The following is a 15,588-nucleotide window of genomic DNA, read 5'->3' as shown; positions in this document are numbered from 1 at the left end:
CAATATGGAGGCCATCATGGGCTACACTGTAGGCAGGTAATAAAAGGCGGTTTGGATCGGAGTAGACCTGGTGGATACTCAGTATTAGACTATCATGCTATAGTAATGTTCAACAACGAATGGTTCTCATAAAATCATATACCGTGGATGCCAGTTCCCTAGTCCTATAATATATTCAGAATGGCCATGATCCATCACGCGCTCGGTGATCTTTCGTCTCATCGTGAGATCGTTGACATAGAAGCCGTATCTGATCCCTTAGCCCCCCTACCCACGCTGGAGTCTGCCTCTGTCAAGCTCCTACTAGCATCGGAAAACGTGCCCGGCGCATGGCTCTCCGTATCGATATCCATCTCAACATCAAGCGTTTTGCGCCCTTCGACACCCTTGCCCCTCTCTTCACCGTCAAGCTTCATGGCCCGCTGGTCCCCGTCCTCGTCCTCATCACCACCGTCACTCTCACTCCCAGTATAGCTTCCACATTCGCTGCAGCTACAGCTACGATCGGAATTCGCGAGTCTGACAGTCTCCTCCAGGACGAGAAAGTCGCGCTCCAGCACCTCCGCCCAGTTCTGCACGTTGCCGAGCTCCTTTAGCCTCCGCGCCGCAGCGTCTGCCTCCCGCGCAAGCTTAACGTTTTCGCGACGCAGTCCTTCAGTCGCACGCTGCACATCCTGCGCCTGCTTGCTCAGCGCCGCAGCGTTGGAATGCAACGTAGATGCGCGCCATTGCAGCTCAGAGTCCATCATGTTCTCCAGCGTTGCGACCACAGCGCGACGTGCTTCCGCTACGTGGCGCTGTGTCTCGGCCGATGGGAGCGTGGACTGTAGTTGCGGAGGCGGCGGCGAAGTCTGCTGCGCTGCGGAGGGGATTTGTGCGTGAGCATGGGCATGGGCAACTGAAGGAGATGCGATCGTGGGAGGAGGAGACGTCGGCGGGCGAGGAGATAATGAGGATGAGGAAGATGCCGAAGAGCCTGTGGCCGCAGCTGAAGTGCTGGACTGATGATGAGTAGTCGAAGAAGCAGCTGCTGTTGACATGGTGCGCTAGATGCCAGTGGAATATTGATGCACTTTACAGTAATTGGTTTAAAGATGAGATAAGAGATGTAGCTTCGCCGTTTCACGTTGCCCATACTTACACTGCATGTTGGTGGGGGTCGAGGTACATAGTAGTTACACTTGGTCTCATCGCGGCTGACGGCCAAGATCATGGGATCTGACTTTCAGGGTGTGACACCAGGATAGCCTAGGTAGACTAATCTTTAAGAACGCGAGGCGAACTTGCAAGGTATCTCTTTGGTTGCAACAGTTAAGCGAGCATTTATAAAAACTAGACAGTCCCTCATACATTTTGAGTAGGTAACCAGCCGTGACTGTTGGATCATACTGGAGTTTCATTATCTCTGAGATGAATACCAGAAGCATTAGATTCGTTATGTGCCAACGATAGTGTACAATGTAACATCTCTCTGCTTTGACCCATATCCTTTTCGGTCCCTGATATGTAGTACCTCGGCAACATTTACATGTATTTATCTTCGGAGACCTTCTGCTGGTCATCATGGCGGGCATCTCTTCCCAACTTTTGCACCTCCCAAAAAGACAATGCTTAACATTTATGCCCACACACAAGCTGCGGATCCTCTCAACGTGATGACATTAAATGCAAATATAATTCGACCGGCCTGATTTTGGGCAAATAAATGCAACTGCAACCCCAAACGCCAAGGCTATGCGGTAAAGGAATGGCTTCCGGCGAACTTTTCCCTCAATACGCCAGTTCAAAAAGCCTCAATAAGTTCTAGATGTAACCAAATGACCCCCTTTTGCCTTATGCAAACAACAGCAACGGCTGCACCGAACAACAAGTATTGACTTCGAGATCCAAGCAAGAACTCGACACTATAATCTAAAAGGCAACTTTGCCTCCGTTCAAGCGGAGTGGCACTGGTCCAAGTGGCCCATGAGAAGGAAGTATTCCCTCGTCTGAGGACATAGAAGATAGGGAAGACAGTGAGCTGAATCCCATATGACCCTTTCCAAACCCTCCATTACGCCCCATAGAGATGCCAGGGTTGGCCATGAGAGCGTCGGCGCGGTCAAAGACATTCCCGTGGAATGCCGCTGCGAATGAACCACTTTGCGGCGTCGTGGGAACTGTCGCCTGCATGGCGGGTCCCAAAGCAGCACTCTGCGGAGTGATCGGGACCTGAGTTGGTGACATACCGCGAGGGGGGTAGTGCATCTGCCCGTTCGGCGTACCTGAGGGGTGGTTGAAAAGATAGTGCCAAGGGGACTTGGAGATGATGTTGCTGGTTTCCTTAATACTCTGCTGAATCGGACGCAATCGTGCCCTTGTATCGGGAGGCAGTGGAACACTGTTGGGTCCATATTTGATCTGATAGATCATATCCGCCCAAGAGTGACTGAAGTTGTTACAGAGACTCCAAAAGCTCGCCTGTGTTCTAACTCCAGGCTCCTTAAGTTTGATAAGTGACAGTCTGTTCTTGAGAATCTCCGTCTGTTGAATAACATGTCCGCACATGGTTATCAAGGCTTTCCAGTGCTGAATCACACTTTCTGGGGTCCTCTGATACATGGCGTTCCTCAAGCCACCTGTCAGTTGGGCTTGGAAACTGGGAAGTGTCCCCATAACGAGATCAGTCGACCTTTGCAAGGATAGGAATATTTTCTCAAACTGCCGATCTTCTTCTGTGAACTCGGAAGAAATCCCGCGGCTGCCTATCGAGGAGAAAGATTCTCCTGATCGCGGTGTGGCCGATGCAATGGTGGCGGTTCGACCATTGCCATTGAGGTAAGCCGCAGAAAGGGGTGTAGGCACAGGCACATCTGTAGCAACGCGCAAATTGATCGGATGGTGTACCAGAGTGCCGTTGCGGTTGCGGGCTCCTGTTGACCTACCAACAGTGGGAGTAACGGAAGGTTCGCGTGCATGCGCCCTGAGAGTACGCTCACCCATCTGGTCTCCCTTGGAGGCTGCTTGCCGACGCCCATCCTCTGCGCTGACAGACGACAGCGTCACACGCAGTTCCATGATACTATTGTAGAGCAACATCAAGAGTGTTCGAATATATCGAGCATCTCCGTTGTTCACGAAAGTATCGATGTTATCGGCTAAAAGTGTACAAACGTGGCCATATGCACTAACCAGAGTTTGACAGGCTCGATGGACGTTTTCGTTCTCTCTTTGGGAGCGGTCGTCGAGGTCGACCAAGGCGTTCTCGTGTTTCTGGATTTCCTGCTCCAATTCCTCAACATGGGAGTTGGTGTTGTAGAACACGATCTCAAGGCTAGAGCGCTTAGCAGACCCATCACTCGTCAAGCTCATGAGCATCTGGATCATAGGATGGATCTGAAAGACCGAGTAGAGGATGCCCTTAGCAGCTTCCATGACTGGATCATAGACTTTTGATTCTCGCCTCCGTTCAGGGAGGACAGAAAGACGTCTCACGTAGATGGGACGTGCCAAGTATGGTTCCGTTGGTGTCGCAGGGCTCTTCGTCGTTGCTTGGTTACCTTGCATGGCAGACCCATGACTCAGGCCACGATAATGACTGAATCGATTGTTCACTTGCATCTCATCGAGTGTACCAAGGTCAGAGGGTTTTCTCGAGACAATTCCCATGCGCCTGTTGCGGCTCTCTGACCGTTCCGCCCTCAAAAGGCTTTCTGAGTTGCTACGAACACGTTCATTGACATTGCCAATCGTCAATGGCATGACACCGGGTCGCCGAAAAGCGCTGTTTTGTTGGGAAAGTCCACGATAGTGTGATCTCGATGGTATCGGAGGCGCCCGTGATCCGAGATTGGGAGAGCGAATATCAGGCAAATCGGCACCACTCACTTTGACAGGAAATCTCCCACTTGCAACCCTTTTCAATGGGAAGCGAGGGGTTTCCGCGCCCTCGCTAGAATCGTCGCCTGTATCATCAGATTCGGATCGCCCGTTGACAGCATGCTGTTTAAGAAAGCGCTTGATTTGTAGTGTTACCGCCACTTCCGTAACTTCGTTGTCTTTCTGAATACCTTCATGCGGGGGACTTGCGGCTTGCACTTGTATTGCATCACGCGGCGGAAAGTTGATGGGATTGCCCTCAAACTTGATCACTTGCAAGGAGCCCATATCGGCAATACATAGTGGCAACTCCCGTATTTGGTTCTTTGGAATAGACAAAACTTTCAATGAAGAGAGTCTCACAATATCTGTAGGAAGACTTCGAAGTTGATTTCGGCCAAGGTCAAGGATCTCCAATGATTTCAAATCACACAACTAGCCAGGCTGTTAGGAAACATTTCGACGCTAAGGGGGAGACATACAGGCATAGGAAACTCCTTGATCTGATTGCCCCGGATGTTGAGATATCGCAATGATGTGCATTCAGAAAAGCGAGCCGGCAATGTTGTCAGTTGGTTATGAGACAGTGCTAGTCTGGAGACCGTATAGGTATCAGTATCCGACCGCGTTGCTGAAGATGATCCCATAGGAACGGACCGCTCCAGATCACCCTTGACAATATCCACAACTTCATCTGGTAGTTTTTGGATCCCTTTGCGACTGAGGTCAATTGTGACACCGGTTCTGAGCCCTGTGCTGACGGCGCCTGCCTCGGCGGCTTGGCTCTCGCTTTCGATGGCATTTTGCATTGCCTCACGCGCGAGACTAATAACCTGAGCTGCCGACATGCCCGCGGCAGAAAGAGAGGAACTGGAGGGAACGCTTCGCAGGGTAGGAATAGGAGGAGGTGGTGGCGGTCCGTTAGACGTGGCTGCTGAGTTTGGGACTGGACGACGTCCAGATATGTGGTTTTCGGGTAAGCTTCTTGGGACTGAAGCCTGCGATGCAGAACCGACGGACGAGCCGGCGAGTCGATCTGGCCGTTCCATGGCGGACGGTCAATATGAGGAATGCGCGGCTCAAGTAAGAAACGTGGGGAGGCGCACTGGTGGAGAAATCGACCGAGGGGGGAACCGTTGGAATTTTATGACGATATGTCGAGGCTTGAAGGATGAACGGTTTCAGAAGACTTCTGTTGCCGTATCTGCGTTTATCTTTTGATCGAAGCTTGGGCGCAAACCGAGGCCAGTCTGTCTCAGTGAGAGTCAAGCTTGCGATCGGTATCTCTAGCGTTTAGGCCAATCAAGGCAGTATTGACGACGAGATCGATAAGGTCATGTTTATATATTCGATCGGAGCCAAAATGGCAGCGCGCTGCAGGTTTGGGGCCTGTTTGAATCGAGATAATAAGTGTTGGAATTTAAGTCGAGTGCACTACGTTGTCGAGACTCAAATGATGAATTGCCGATGGCAGCGATCAGCGAGAACCCGTTGGATGGAGATCCTCCAAAGACAGGACTTGGAGAGAAGGGTTGAAGAAGAGGAATGCTGCGGGAAGGGCCGTAATGAGCTGATGCAGACTCGGGAGGCGATGAGGTCGGGCTGAGATTCCGTCTTTGGTAAGTAAGTTTTGCAACACCATGGCAGGAGGATGGAAGGCAAGGCAAGGCAAAGCAAAGCAAAGCAGGGGAAGGGTGGTGAAAATACCTAGTAACCGGGATGACCCCCGTTGTATCTCCCCTAGCCCTTGGCAGTTTGAATGTGGACTGGTTCTGGATATCAAAAACTCAAAACAGAGTCAAACAAACTGAAGGTCAAAAGTGGAAGAGAGCTTGATAAATGGAGGGTGCTCAGGCACATGCTGCATCCGATGTAATGGGGGTCGCCGCTGTAACTTTGATAGGTACCGATTAAGATACCTTATAGTAGGTAGTAGGTACTGAATGCCTGTGTGTCCCTTCTTAAACGTGCCACTCAATTACAGTAGTAGATTGAAAGGCCAAGTACCTTTGTCGATGTTGGCTAAGGACACAGAAATATAGTTGTCTGCTCTGGCTGCTGATACATATTAATTAAGAGGTAAGTTACAGTTCAATTGTGTACGGAGTATGTTCTCGGGAGTACCAGCTTCTCCCAGTCGCCCCTGGCAGTCCCTCGTCTCACGCTTGAATAGGGGATAGCGCATCAGATAGGGGTAACAACCCATGAAAGTGTTTTGGTCAGCACTTCACGGGGCGGTTCAATCGTGGGGCTCCAGCGCCAACGGACAGTTGGACCCATCGTAAAGTGAAACACAGTGCGGGGCGGCTGGTCTGGAGGCTGAAGTCTAACGTGTTGAAGAAAATATCAGGAACAGTACTGCATCATCTTTTATGAATGACTTGTGAGCAATTGAATTTAATCTTTAAGAATTTACATTACGGAAAGTCAGGGGGGCTTTAGCTCAAGCTACGAGTTAAGAGTATATGATATATATAACTTGTTGTTATTCAAAAGACGCGACCTCACCCCCCCCCCCCCCCCCCCCCCCGAAACCCTTCTTATTCTTCCCGCCTTCGCCGCTAAATACCAGGCACGTTATTGCATGCCTAGGTCCCTATTCAGGCTGAGCCAGCCACACAGTACGAGTTTTGAGTAAGCGAGTCCAACCTCGGTGTGAGGACTCCGGATTTTAATCCCTGGAACTCTTCAATCCATGTTTCTCTCACTACTTACAAATACATAACAACGAGAATCCAGAATTCTGTCTGTCAAGAATGGCAGAATTGTTGCAAAAGAGAGACGCACTAGATCGCATCCCTTCCTCCCTGAAGCCTACACACAGGACGGAGGAACTGTGATATTTGACACAAACCAAAACAAGACGAGGAAGCACTGCTAGTAAACGAGGGGTAAAGTATTGATAATCTATGAAACAGCAAAGCCAACACCATTGTTGTTGATGGACATCTATCAGGGCATCAAGGGGGTAAATAAAGTTTCAGACGTTACAGCAATGACGCCAAAATCAACTAGCCTAAAGATGTACCAAGATACACTAAACTTGACTAAGTATTTTTGTTCTTCAGGTCAGAGGCCCTTGGTTTTCTTTCATCCCTTGGCAGGGGTTGCTTCTGTCGGAGGGTGGACTTTGAAGATGTCTGGCTGTGCTGTCTCGGAGGACGAGGCCCCTGCCCCAGCCAACAGCGAGTAATGCAAGGTACAGAATAATTACAGATTCACTGAATGCGCCCGAGAAGAACCAGTGAAAAGCAGAAGCCTTTTTCCTCACGTCATATGGATACAACGCCATGCCACCGTCTAAGCGTTCGTGCTCACAGGAAACTGCAGCAATTGAGTTTATCCCAGCAGCCGCCCGCTGAGTTGCAAGGTACCTACCTACCTAATGGACGATTATGTGTTGTGATACCTTACTGTCCTTGTCCGATACAAAAAGCACGCCACGTGACCTTCGCGCCTACCTCTCGCAACTATAGGTACCGATATCAATTCTTGTATTTTCAACTGTGACCCAATAGTACGTACATATGTTCATCTTGCTCGGGCTCATATGAGGTGCTCTAGAACCCCTGCCAGTCACTTCCTTCGTTCAAAAAAGTAACAACGTTGCAAGGCTGTTGACAGTGCTGATCCGGTGGACCACAGCCGATTTGACTGCCAAAAGCAGAAACAGATCCTCACCAAACAAGCTCCAGCAGATTGTAACTCTGTAAGTTAGAGAGCTTGCATTGAGATAGACTAAAACGATAACAGTAAAAAAAGGGTCAATCTTTATCAGCAAGCGCCGGGAAAGCGGTTCACCCTTGCTTCGATCTACCATGAATTGATTCGCTCGACACGCAGTCCTAGAGTACTGTAATAATAATACAGTGACAATCAATCACTCTCTTCGAAAATCGTCAACGACGCCATGCCACCTCTGAAAAGAACAAGTTCATGCACAGATGTTGGTTTTACTCTTCGTCGCCAATTTCACAAGGAAGATTTCAGGTAGGCACACGAATTCTCCGCTTCTCCTTTTTCTGTTTGCTTCATCCGTTGACATTTCCCAGGCCTCACCAGCGTGAAATCATTGAAGCTGCTCTCGACGGCTTTGATGTTTACGTCCAAGCAGCCACGTCCTTTGGCAAGAGTCTTTGCTTTCAGCTACCAGCAGTCATCGACCAAGGCAGTAAGTTTTCGATCACTATACATTTTTCTTCCTCTAATTATAAGTTTAGTTACCATAGTTGTTTCCCCTCTCTTGAGTTTAATGGCAAGAAACGCTGGCCCACCATTGTCACGAAATCTAACATCATCAGATCAACCAAGTTGAAGCCCTAACAGCCTCCGGTATCGAAGCCAACTTTTACAGCAGCATAACTCCTTATGATGATCGGCGCCGCATTGAGCGCGATCTTGAGAGCGGGCATCCGAGGACCAGGCTATTGTATGTCACGCCCGAGTTATGTTCTGGCTCACGCTTTCGCGAACGGCTGCAGCTAGTCTACAAGCAAAAGGAGCTTGCACGTATCGCCATCGACGAAGCTCATTGTGTGTCAGAATGGGGCCATGACTTTCGAAAAGACTTCAAACGTCTATCTTGGTTTCGAGACACTTTCCCAGATGTACCAATAATGTGTCTTACGGCTACGGCAAACCCGCAGGTTCGCCAAGACGTACTCTCTATTTTGAAACTCGATCAAACTCCAGAAAGAACGAGAGAATTTTTGATGAACCCTCAACGTCAAAATTTGCATCTTGAAATTCGGTACACCAAGGACGAAGAAGATAACCGTCTGCAGGATTTTCTACGATGGATCAACGCTGTTTACGACCGTCGTAAACAAAGTGAGAGAAAGGCAGAACTCGAACAGGTCAACGAAAGAGTCGAAAGTGTTCCTGGGATCATATACACTATATCTCGGGATGAATGCGAGACCCTGGCAGCCTCCCTTCGTTCAGAAGGCATTGGGGCCATGCCCTTTCATGCCAAGCTCACCAAGGAAGTCAAGGAAGAAACACTCGCCCGGTGGATTAACAACGAGTCGGGGTACGATATCATTGTTGCCACGACCGCCTTCGGCATGGGTATTGACAAGAATAACGTACGCTTTGTTGTCCACTGGCGTATTCCCAAGTCTTTCGAAGGTTACTACCAAGAAGCTGGCCGTGCTGGTCGAGATGGCAATGCAAGCTATTGCTTTCTTTACTACAGCCGAGAAGACCTGGAGCGTGTCACGAGATTGATCAGATCCGATGCCAAAGCTGAGACGAATCAGATCGCCAGACTCAAGAGTTTGCAGGCCCTGGCTCAATACTGCGAAGACACTGATAAGTGCCGACATGCTTCCATATGCAAATATTTTGGAGAATCCAGCACACCAGAATGCGACTTTGCTTGTGATTGGCACAAGGATCCCCAAGAACTTGAGATGAGATTTATGAGGGGCTTAGCAAGTGAAGAGTGGGTGAGCACGCAGGCAATGCAGGGCACTTATGATGTTGGGTATTATGACGAGTAACGAAAATGACATCTCACAAGTGTTATTCCCTGACAGTTTACACGAGTTCGGTATGTGATGTGTCGATTTTGATATTAGTCCATAACTGGCCACTGAGATTGGCTATCTTTACTGGCAGTTGGGAAGCCGAGAAGGTCGGATATGTCCCACTCAATAAGATTACTCTAGCTCATATTGTTAGAAAGAACTACTCCCTACATGAAGCATGACTCACATTTGAGAAAATATCTGTACCAAGAAAGTCGCTACTCAAGCTATCCGAAGTTATCACTGATTCATGGGGTGTTGTAACTGCCTGGATGTCTTTGAGCATTGCCACACAGTCGCGGAGCGTCGATGTTACAGCCTCGTGTACCGCTGGCTTCACAGGCCGGCCCGCCTCCAATGCTCGAATATGTGCCAGGTGAGCATTCGAGAAGAGGAGCCTCTTAAGGCTGAGGTTGCCCCGTACGATCATGCAGCGAAGTTGCACATATATCTCTTCGAGTGTGTTGATCATGGGAGCACGGGTAGCCTTTGCCATCTCGCTGAGAATATCAGGTTCGTGTGTTGGTGTCGACTCGTCTTGAAGTTCAGTAATGATCTCGAGGGCCAAGATGAGCATAGCATCAAAACTCAATGCACACTTAGAAAGGCCACGTCCAACGAAAGACAGCCGAGAAAAGTCATCCCATACCTGCATAGGCAAGCTGAAATCGGCGCCCTTACTTCCAGAAGCAATGACCAGGGCAGACTCAACACACACCTTACGAGAAAGGTAGAACCGGGGATCAGTCCTTGCTTGGAGCATGAAGTCGCGGTGAAGAAACATAACGAACCGGCGAAGGTGTATGTCGAGAAGTTTGCGATGGAATTCATTCGCCTCAATGCTTGATCCCTTTCTCATGTTCATCGGGTTATGTTGTGTTAAATGGAAGAAGGCGGCGACATCTCGGCACGCCGTGCGCAGCTGTGATCCTAAAGCCATTGCTTTTTCATATGTTTTCTCTTGTCGAAAGTCGTTTAGTAGGCCTATGACTTCAACTCTCAAAGGAAGAGATTTGGCCAGCATTATTTGCAGGTACGAGTCTGTAAATTTGTCCAATGATTTTGGTGCCCCTGGAGAAGTTGACTCTAGATCCGAATCATCGTAGTTAGATGGAATGGAAGCATCGAAGTCCTGTTCTGAAAGCTGCAGTGGCAAGCCAAGATCTAGACATGACTGGACAGCCAACTCCAGCACAGTGGCCCATAGTCGAGCTCGAAACTCCCTTTGGAAGAGGGTTAAGCCAGCAAATAACTTCGGGTCGCGGTGAAGGCCCATGGTGATGGCGGCGCGCAGTAGCGAACCCGAGGACAGCCATGACGTTGCTCCACGACAATTAAAGGTCGATTGACGGGCGATTATTAGCAGACAGAATATCTGCAGACCATCGAGATTGTAAGCGGTCTTTTCATTTGGACCTGTGAGCCACCACTGGGCATTCTGAACCCATGTCTGCGCAAGCCGCCACAACTGGTTCATCTCTTCCTCCGTGTCAAAATTGGCAAACGTAGTCCCGAGGGCAAGTATTAAGGTCAGTCTAACGAGAGATATAGATGGCACAGGTTGTGTTTCCTCGCCTGCCCACATCCGGTCGTACTCTCTCTGAAAGGAGGGGATATGGATGATGCGATACAGGGGTTCGAATGTGCGGAGATAACAAGCAATGAGTTCATCGCAAACCACCTTGGACGGTAAGGTCTCCCGAAGATCCTTTATGGGTTGATCTAGTGTTGGAAAGTTCTTTTTCTTGAGACCAAAACGTAGGATGCGAGCTTCTTTCAAGGCGTCGTAGAAGTCGGATTTGGCATCCTCCCATGATGGTTCAATCTCGACAGGATGGAAATTACCTGAAACAGGAAACTAAGTCGGTGAAGATCAGTACCAGAGCCCGAGTAGAAATATTTGAGATTTACCTTCTCTGCAGTGTGAAGCCAATGTGTTTGGCCAAATAGCTTCGTCTTTTCAGGTACATGACGCAACCTGGGTGTAAAGGGAGGGATTGAGGTTGATGACTGGGCTGGGATGGGTGTTTGAGGGGCTGGAATAGTTCTTGGAAGATAGCTATGTGAATTTGACACAGTCCTATCACTGTTTTCAGGTTGTGGTGGTCGGTTTACTGGGCTGCGGTGATGTGCTTCTCGACTTCGCTGTGTTGATGTATCGGGTCCCTGGCTTTCAGTCCGTTCAGCCGGCACCGAGGAGAAGACTTCAGAACCCCGAGTCACTACAACAGGGCTCCCGTCACGGTAAGAACATTGCATCGGTGCCCGAGCCCGAACACAGCCGTTGCAAGGTTGGCCCAGACTGCAGCGAATCTTGCGGCGCCGGCATTGCTCACAAGACCGAGCGGGTCGCCTTCGGCGGCGTTTGGGAGCTGGGGGACTTCCAGCAGAAGATACATCCGAGGATTCCCTTTGCGGCATCGCGGTCGATATTCGATGTCGGGTTATGCGATAGTGATAGCGGACATGTATGTAATGTCTTTGTATATGAGCGAGGACCATCAAGTGCCGAACACTATCCCCGAGGTTTCTTAGGGCCGAAAAAATCGACTGGGTAAGTTTAGTTGCCGAAATTTTATGCCCGGCACTAAAGTTCGGACTTATTGAAGTGCTTACCCTGAAGGATGGCTGATATTTTTTATATTCAGTGAGGTTCGTGGGCTCGCATTCAAAAAGTTATTGGTTTTTTATCATCCTTGTAGGATATGTGCTTAAATTTTATTGGATATAACATCGTCGGCCTGCTTTCGATGGGTTTCCCTTGCATCATGCCCAAAGAACAATACTTTGATATTCTAGCTAATCACCAGGAGACCCGAACAACATGAACAACACAACAAGCAATTTATTTACCCATCACTTGGCAAAAGTGTTCACCTGAAAATATATGGTCCATAAATATATCTCATACTTTTTCCCTTCCAAAAAAAGTAGTATGAATCAATATTGAAGAAGATCGAATGTTGAAACCCGTGAAATCTGCGAGGGCTCAGCAAGTATCTCTTCCCTAAAATTCGGCACGTAAGTGATATTGCATTTCATTAGCACATTATTCTGAGGGCAGTTTCGTCAGTCATGAGGATTTCAGTATTCAAACCCACAAGATAGATATAATGAGAGGAGCTTGCTTCAAGGCACAAAAAATGGCAGACAACGTGACGCCGAGACCTGTTCATGAGCGCTTGTGTTGTCGTGACATAGAAGGAGACCTGGTATCTTAAAAGATGAGACAATTCGAGAAGCAAATAGCTGCTAGCCCAATATTTTCCCCCAGTCCGTGGCTTGCGAGGCCCAAGAATCCACGCCAGTTATTATTATTACGCTTCAGCCAACATGGACTTTCTTTCTGTTCAGCCCAATTCCCAGGACTCGCCCCAGATCTCGTTGAGATTTATACCCAACAACTCCAGACTCGGATCCAGGTTGAAGGGTTGAGTGGGATCGCCTCCCATCATCCAAGGGGCCTGACTTGGGTCGATCGGAGCCGTAGGCATTGTCGGCGTAAACGAGAACGGTGTCACCGACTGGATACCAATATTAGGAAACGCCCTGCCATGGAAGTCAAGCTTCATTACCTTTGGCCGGTCATGCAGCGGTATATTAGGCGTGGGCCCCGGTCCCATATTGCCCTGCGGCACGCCGTTCATGGCAGCTGCGAGGTGCTCCCCAGAAACTGGGGGCTCCTGGTTAGCAAGGAGACGGTAGTGCAAGTTGACAAAGCGTTCTGCTGATGTCGACTTGGCGACTTCAGGCTCCTTGGTTCCCAGGTGGGCTTCAAGCAACCCCAGCGCCGCACACATGATAGAATATCCCCATGGCTCATTGTTGCCACATCGTAATAGACGATCCTCCTTCATCGCAATGCACTTCTCAATCAACTTGAGTGTGTGGTGCGAGTTTATCATAATCATGTTGGTGGAACCTCTGGGCTGCAACATTGTGACGCTACAGAGGTTGATGGCTGTGGTCAGCGCATCTTCTCTGAGAAAGTTCAGACTCCGAACGCCTTGTTCGTACAGTTTGTCGTGTAACAAGACAATGTCTCGAGCGGCATTGTAGTATATGATCTCGGAGTACTGGTACTTTGAGTTTTGCTTCCGAAGTTTGAGATATGGCTGATGCAAGGGGATAATGTACTGCCTTAACTGAACATGCAACAACGTGTATGCGATCAAAGGGTTCTTCTTTCCCTTCACATTTTCCAGATTCATATCCCATGACGGGAGAGCATCAATCTCCTGTGTCAAATCGTTGGTGTATCGAATTACTTGGTCATAGTCTATTTCAGACGATGGACCAGTAAGAAGACGGCTAAGCTCCAGACGTAAAGGCAGGCTCTGGCGAGCTAGATGCTGGAACGAAGAGAATGTATACTCTTTGACAGGTTTTGATGGTGGGAGCACGGTGGTACTCTCATCAAAATCATCATCGTCTAAATTGCGAGGGGCGTTGGTGTCGTAGTGAAGTTGGCTAACCAGAGTTGGCAGGCAATGGTCAAAGGAGGCCTGCATGTCGAATTCTTGAACTGTTGCCCAAATTCGTCGACGCATCTCCTGGTGAAAAACAGTGATCTTTGCTGCCATGTGGCTTGGCTCACGATGTAAGCCGACAGCGATTCCGTCCTGGATGAGCGCACCAGAGCCTGTCCAGAAACGCTTCTTCTTGATAGTGTTGACTCGCTTCCCAAGATACAAAAGGCATGCTACTTGATAGTGAATCAAGCGTCGATGCTTCTGGCTTTGTTTTGTTGACCACTCATCACATGCCTTGATCCATCGTTCTGCCCAGTGACGAGCATTCGACATCATGCCGATGAACTTGAGGCTTTCGTGAGTATGAACGCAGCTTGCAACGGCCATCATTGCGAGGATAAGGGCCGTGAAAGCGGCATAACGTTTGGTAGACCCGGGTGCCCAATACTCGTCGTATTCCTTCTTGAACGTAGGAATGTGAACAATGCGGTGCACCTGCTCGAACTGGTCGAGGTAAACATCGATAAGTGCATCGGACTCCTCCTTAGTTGGCAGTAAAGCTTCTAGTTCTGGATCCGAGTCCTCAAATATCTTCTCACGGTCCTCGCGCCGTCTCTTTCGATCTTTACGGTCATGGAGAATGACTGGGCGAAGCCACTCATCGGCCGTCTCCTTCATGAAAGGGCACAGACCTGTAAGTTCAACAAAGGCCATACTGGCATTGTGTGGACCAAAGTATCGCGTGCGAAAGCCCCTGCCACGAAAGAAACGAAGCTCTCCTTTCTCACCCGACATGTTAGTGGCTTCGATGGACTCGTGGACTTCGCGGACGGAGGGGTCTTCGACATTCGCATTCCCATTGGCATCATCTTTCGTCTGGGGGGAGGTCGTCGTGCCAGCCAGGGTGCTCCCATCGAAAGACACACCAGACCGAGAGATTTGATTCTTAAGCTGAACTAGCTCAAGCTCCAATCGGCGAATTCGATCGTGATCTTGGCGTACGAATTCGGGATCTCGTGGGGACAACCCCGTTGCGGGATCAACAAAGCGGCGAGAGTCTAGCTGGGCGAACGGCGGCGGAACTCCCGAGGAAGCATTCACGACCTCGCCGTTACGAGACTCATAACTGCAACGGTCGGGAGTGCCGCTCTTGATGCAACGCTCGCACGGGAAACCTCGGTCACACGACAGCTTTCGGCGTCGGCACTCCAGACAACTGAGGCGGACACGCTGCCGTTTGCGGGCGGGCGGCTGGCCCGAGTCATCTCGGGACCCAGGCTTTCGGTCACCGTCCGAGTCCGGGGTCTCACTTCGGTCTGAGGAAGCCATAATCGATGACCGGAGCTTATCCAGTGTCGTGCGAATGCCGATGCGGATGCGGTTCGGAGTTACGAAGGAGGAGGAGGAGGAATCGCTCCACCAGCAAGTGAGAAAAAACACCTTTATCAATCTGATCAGATAATATTGGTAGAAGAGTTTTTGCTTGTGCCGAGCGGAGATACGAAAGAGCATGGGTCTTGCGGGTGTCGTTTGTGAGGTCAGGTGACCGTCTATCTAATACTACCATGACCAGTCAGGAAACTGAGAGACAAGCTGGACAGCTAATTGATGCAAAAGACAATTACGCGCCTCAGTATTTGATCCTTTCAATCTGTACGTATTGCCTATCTCGTTCAAGCTCCTCGGAGTTCCGAAGGGTCACCTCTGCATCAAGATGAATGTAACTA

At 49.5% G+C, this 15,588-nt stretch overlaps 5 protein-coding genes; 1 reads left to right on the top strand and 4 right to left on the bottom strand.

The window, feature by feature from the left end:
• Window positions 1-218: 218 nt before the first annotated feature.
• FFUJ_00625 (uncharacterized protein) lies at window positions 219-1,040 on the bottom strand (the record flags this gene model as incomplete). Its single annotated transcript, XM_023572974.1, has 1 exon — window positions 219-1,040. One exon carries the CDS (start codon window positions 1,038-1,040, stop codon window positions 219-221), a length of 822 nt encoding a protein of 273 aa, XP_023424870.1.
• Window positions 1,041-1,911: 871 nt separating this feature from the next.
• Window positions 1,912-4,907, bottom strand: FFUJ_00626 (related to adenylate cyclases; the record flags this gene model as incomplete). XM_023572962.1 has 2 exons in its annotated part: window positions 1,912-4,293; window positions 4,341-4,907. 2 exons carry the CDS (start codon window positions 4,905-4,907, stop codon window positions 1,912-1,914), a joined length of 2,949 nt encoding a protein of 982 aa, XP_023424869.1.
• A 2,861-nt stretch (window positions 4,908-7,768) lies between these two features.
• FFUJ_00627 (recQ-like protein) lies at window positions 7,769-9,362 on the top strand (the record flags this gene model as incomplete). XM_023572951.1 has 3 exons in its annotated part: window positions 7,769-7,848; window positions 7,911-8,029; window positions 8,170-9,362. The coding sequence occupies 3 exons, from the start codon at window positions 7,769-7,771 to the stop codon at window positions 9,360-9,362; spliced, it is 1,392 nt and encodes a 463-aa protein (XP_023424868.1).
• Window positions 9,363-9,436: 74 nt separating this feature from the next.
• On the bottom strand, window positions 9,437-11,810 carry FFUJ_00628 (related to C6 transcription factor; the record flags this gene model as incomplete). XM_023572940.1 has 3 exons in its annotated part: window positions 9,437-9,526; window positions 9,577-11,247; window positions 11,301-11,810. 3 exons carry the CDS (start codon window positions 11,808-11,810, stop codon window positions 9,437-9,439), a joined length of 2,271 nt encoding a protein of 756 aa, XP_023424867.1.
• A 929-nt stretch (window positions 11,811-12,739) lies between these two features.
• FFUJ_00629 (uncharacterized protein) lies at window positions 12,740-15,190 on the bottom strand (the record flags this gene model as incomplete). The annotated part of the gene is made up of 1 exon (XM_023572929.1): window positions 12,740-15,190. The coding sequence occupies one exon, from the start codon at window positions 15,188-15,190 to the stop codon at window positions 12,740-12,742; it is 2,451 nt and encodes an 816-aa protein (XP_023424866.1).
• Window positions 15,191-15,588: the final 398 nt, after the last annotated feature.

The sequence above is a fragment of the Fusarium fujikuroi genome, chromosome FFUJ_chr01 (assembly GCF_900079805.1).
Source record: "Fusarium fujikuroi IMI 58289 draft genome, chromosome FFUJ_chr01".
Taxonomy (NCBI): Eukaryota; Fungi; Ascomycota; class Sordariomycetes; order Hypocreales; family Nectriaceae; genus Fusarium; species Fusarium fujikuroi.
This window is presented reverse-complemented; position numbering and strand designations above follow the sequence as displayed.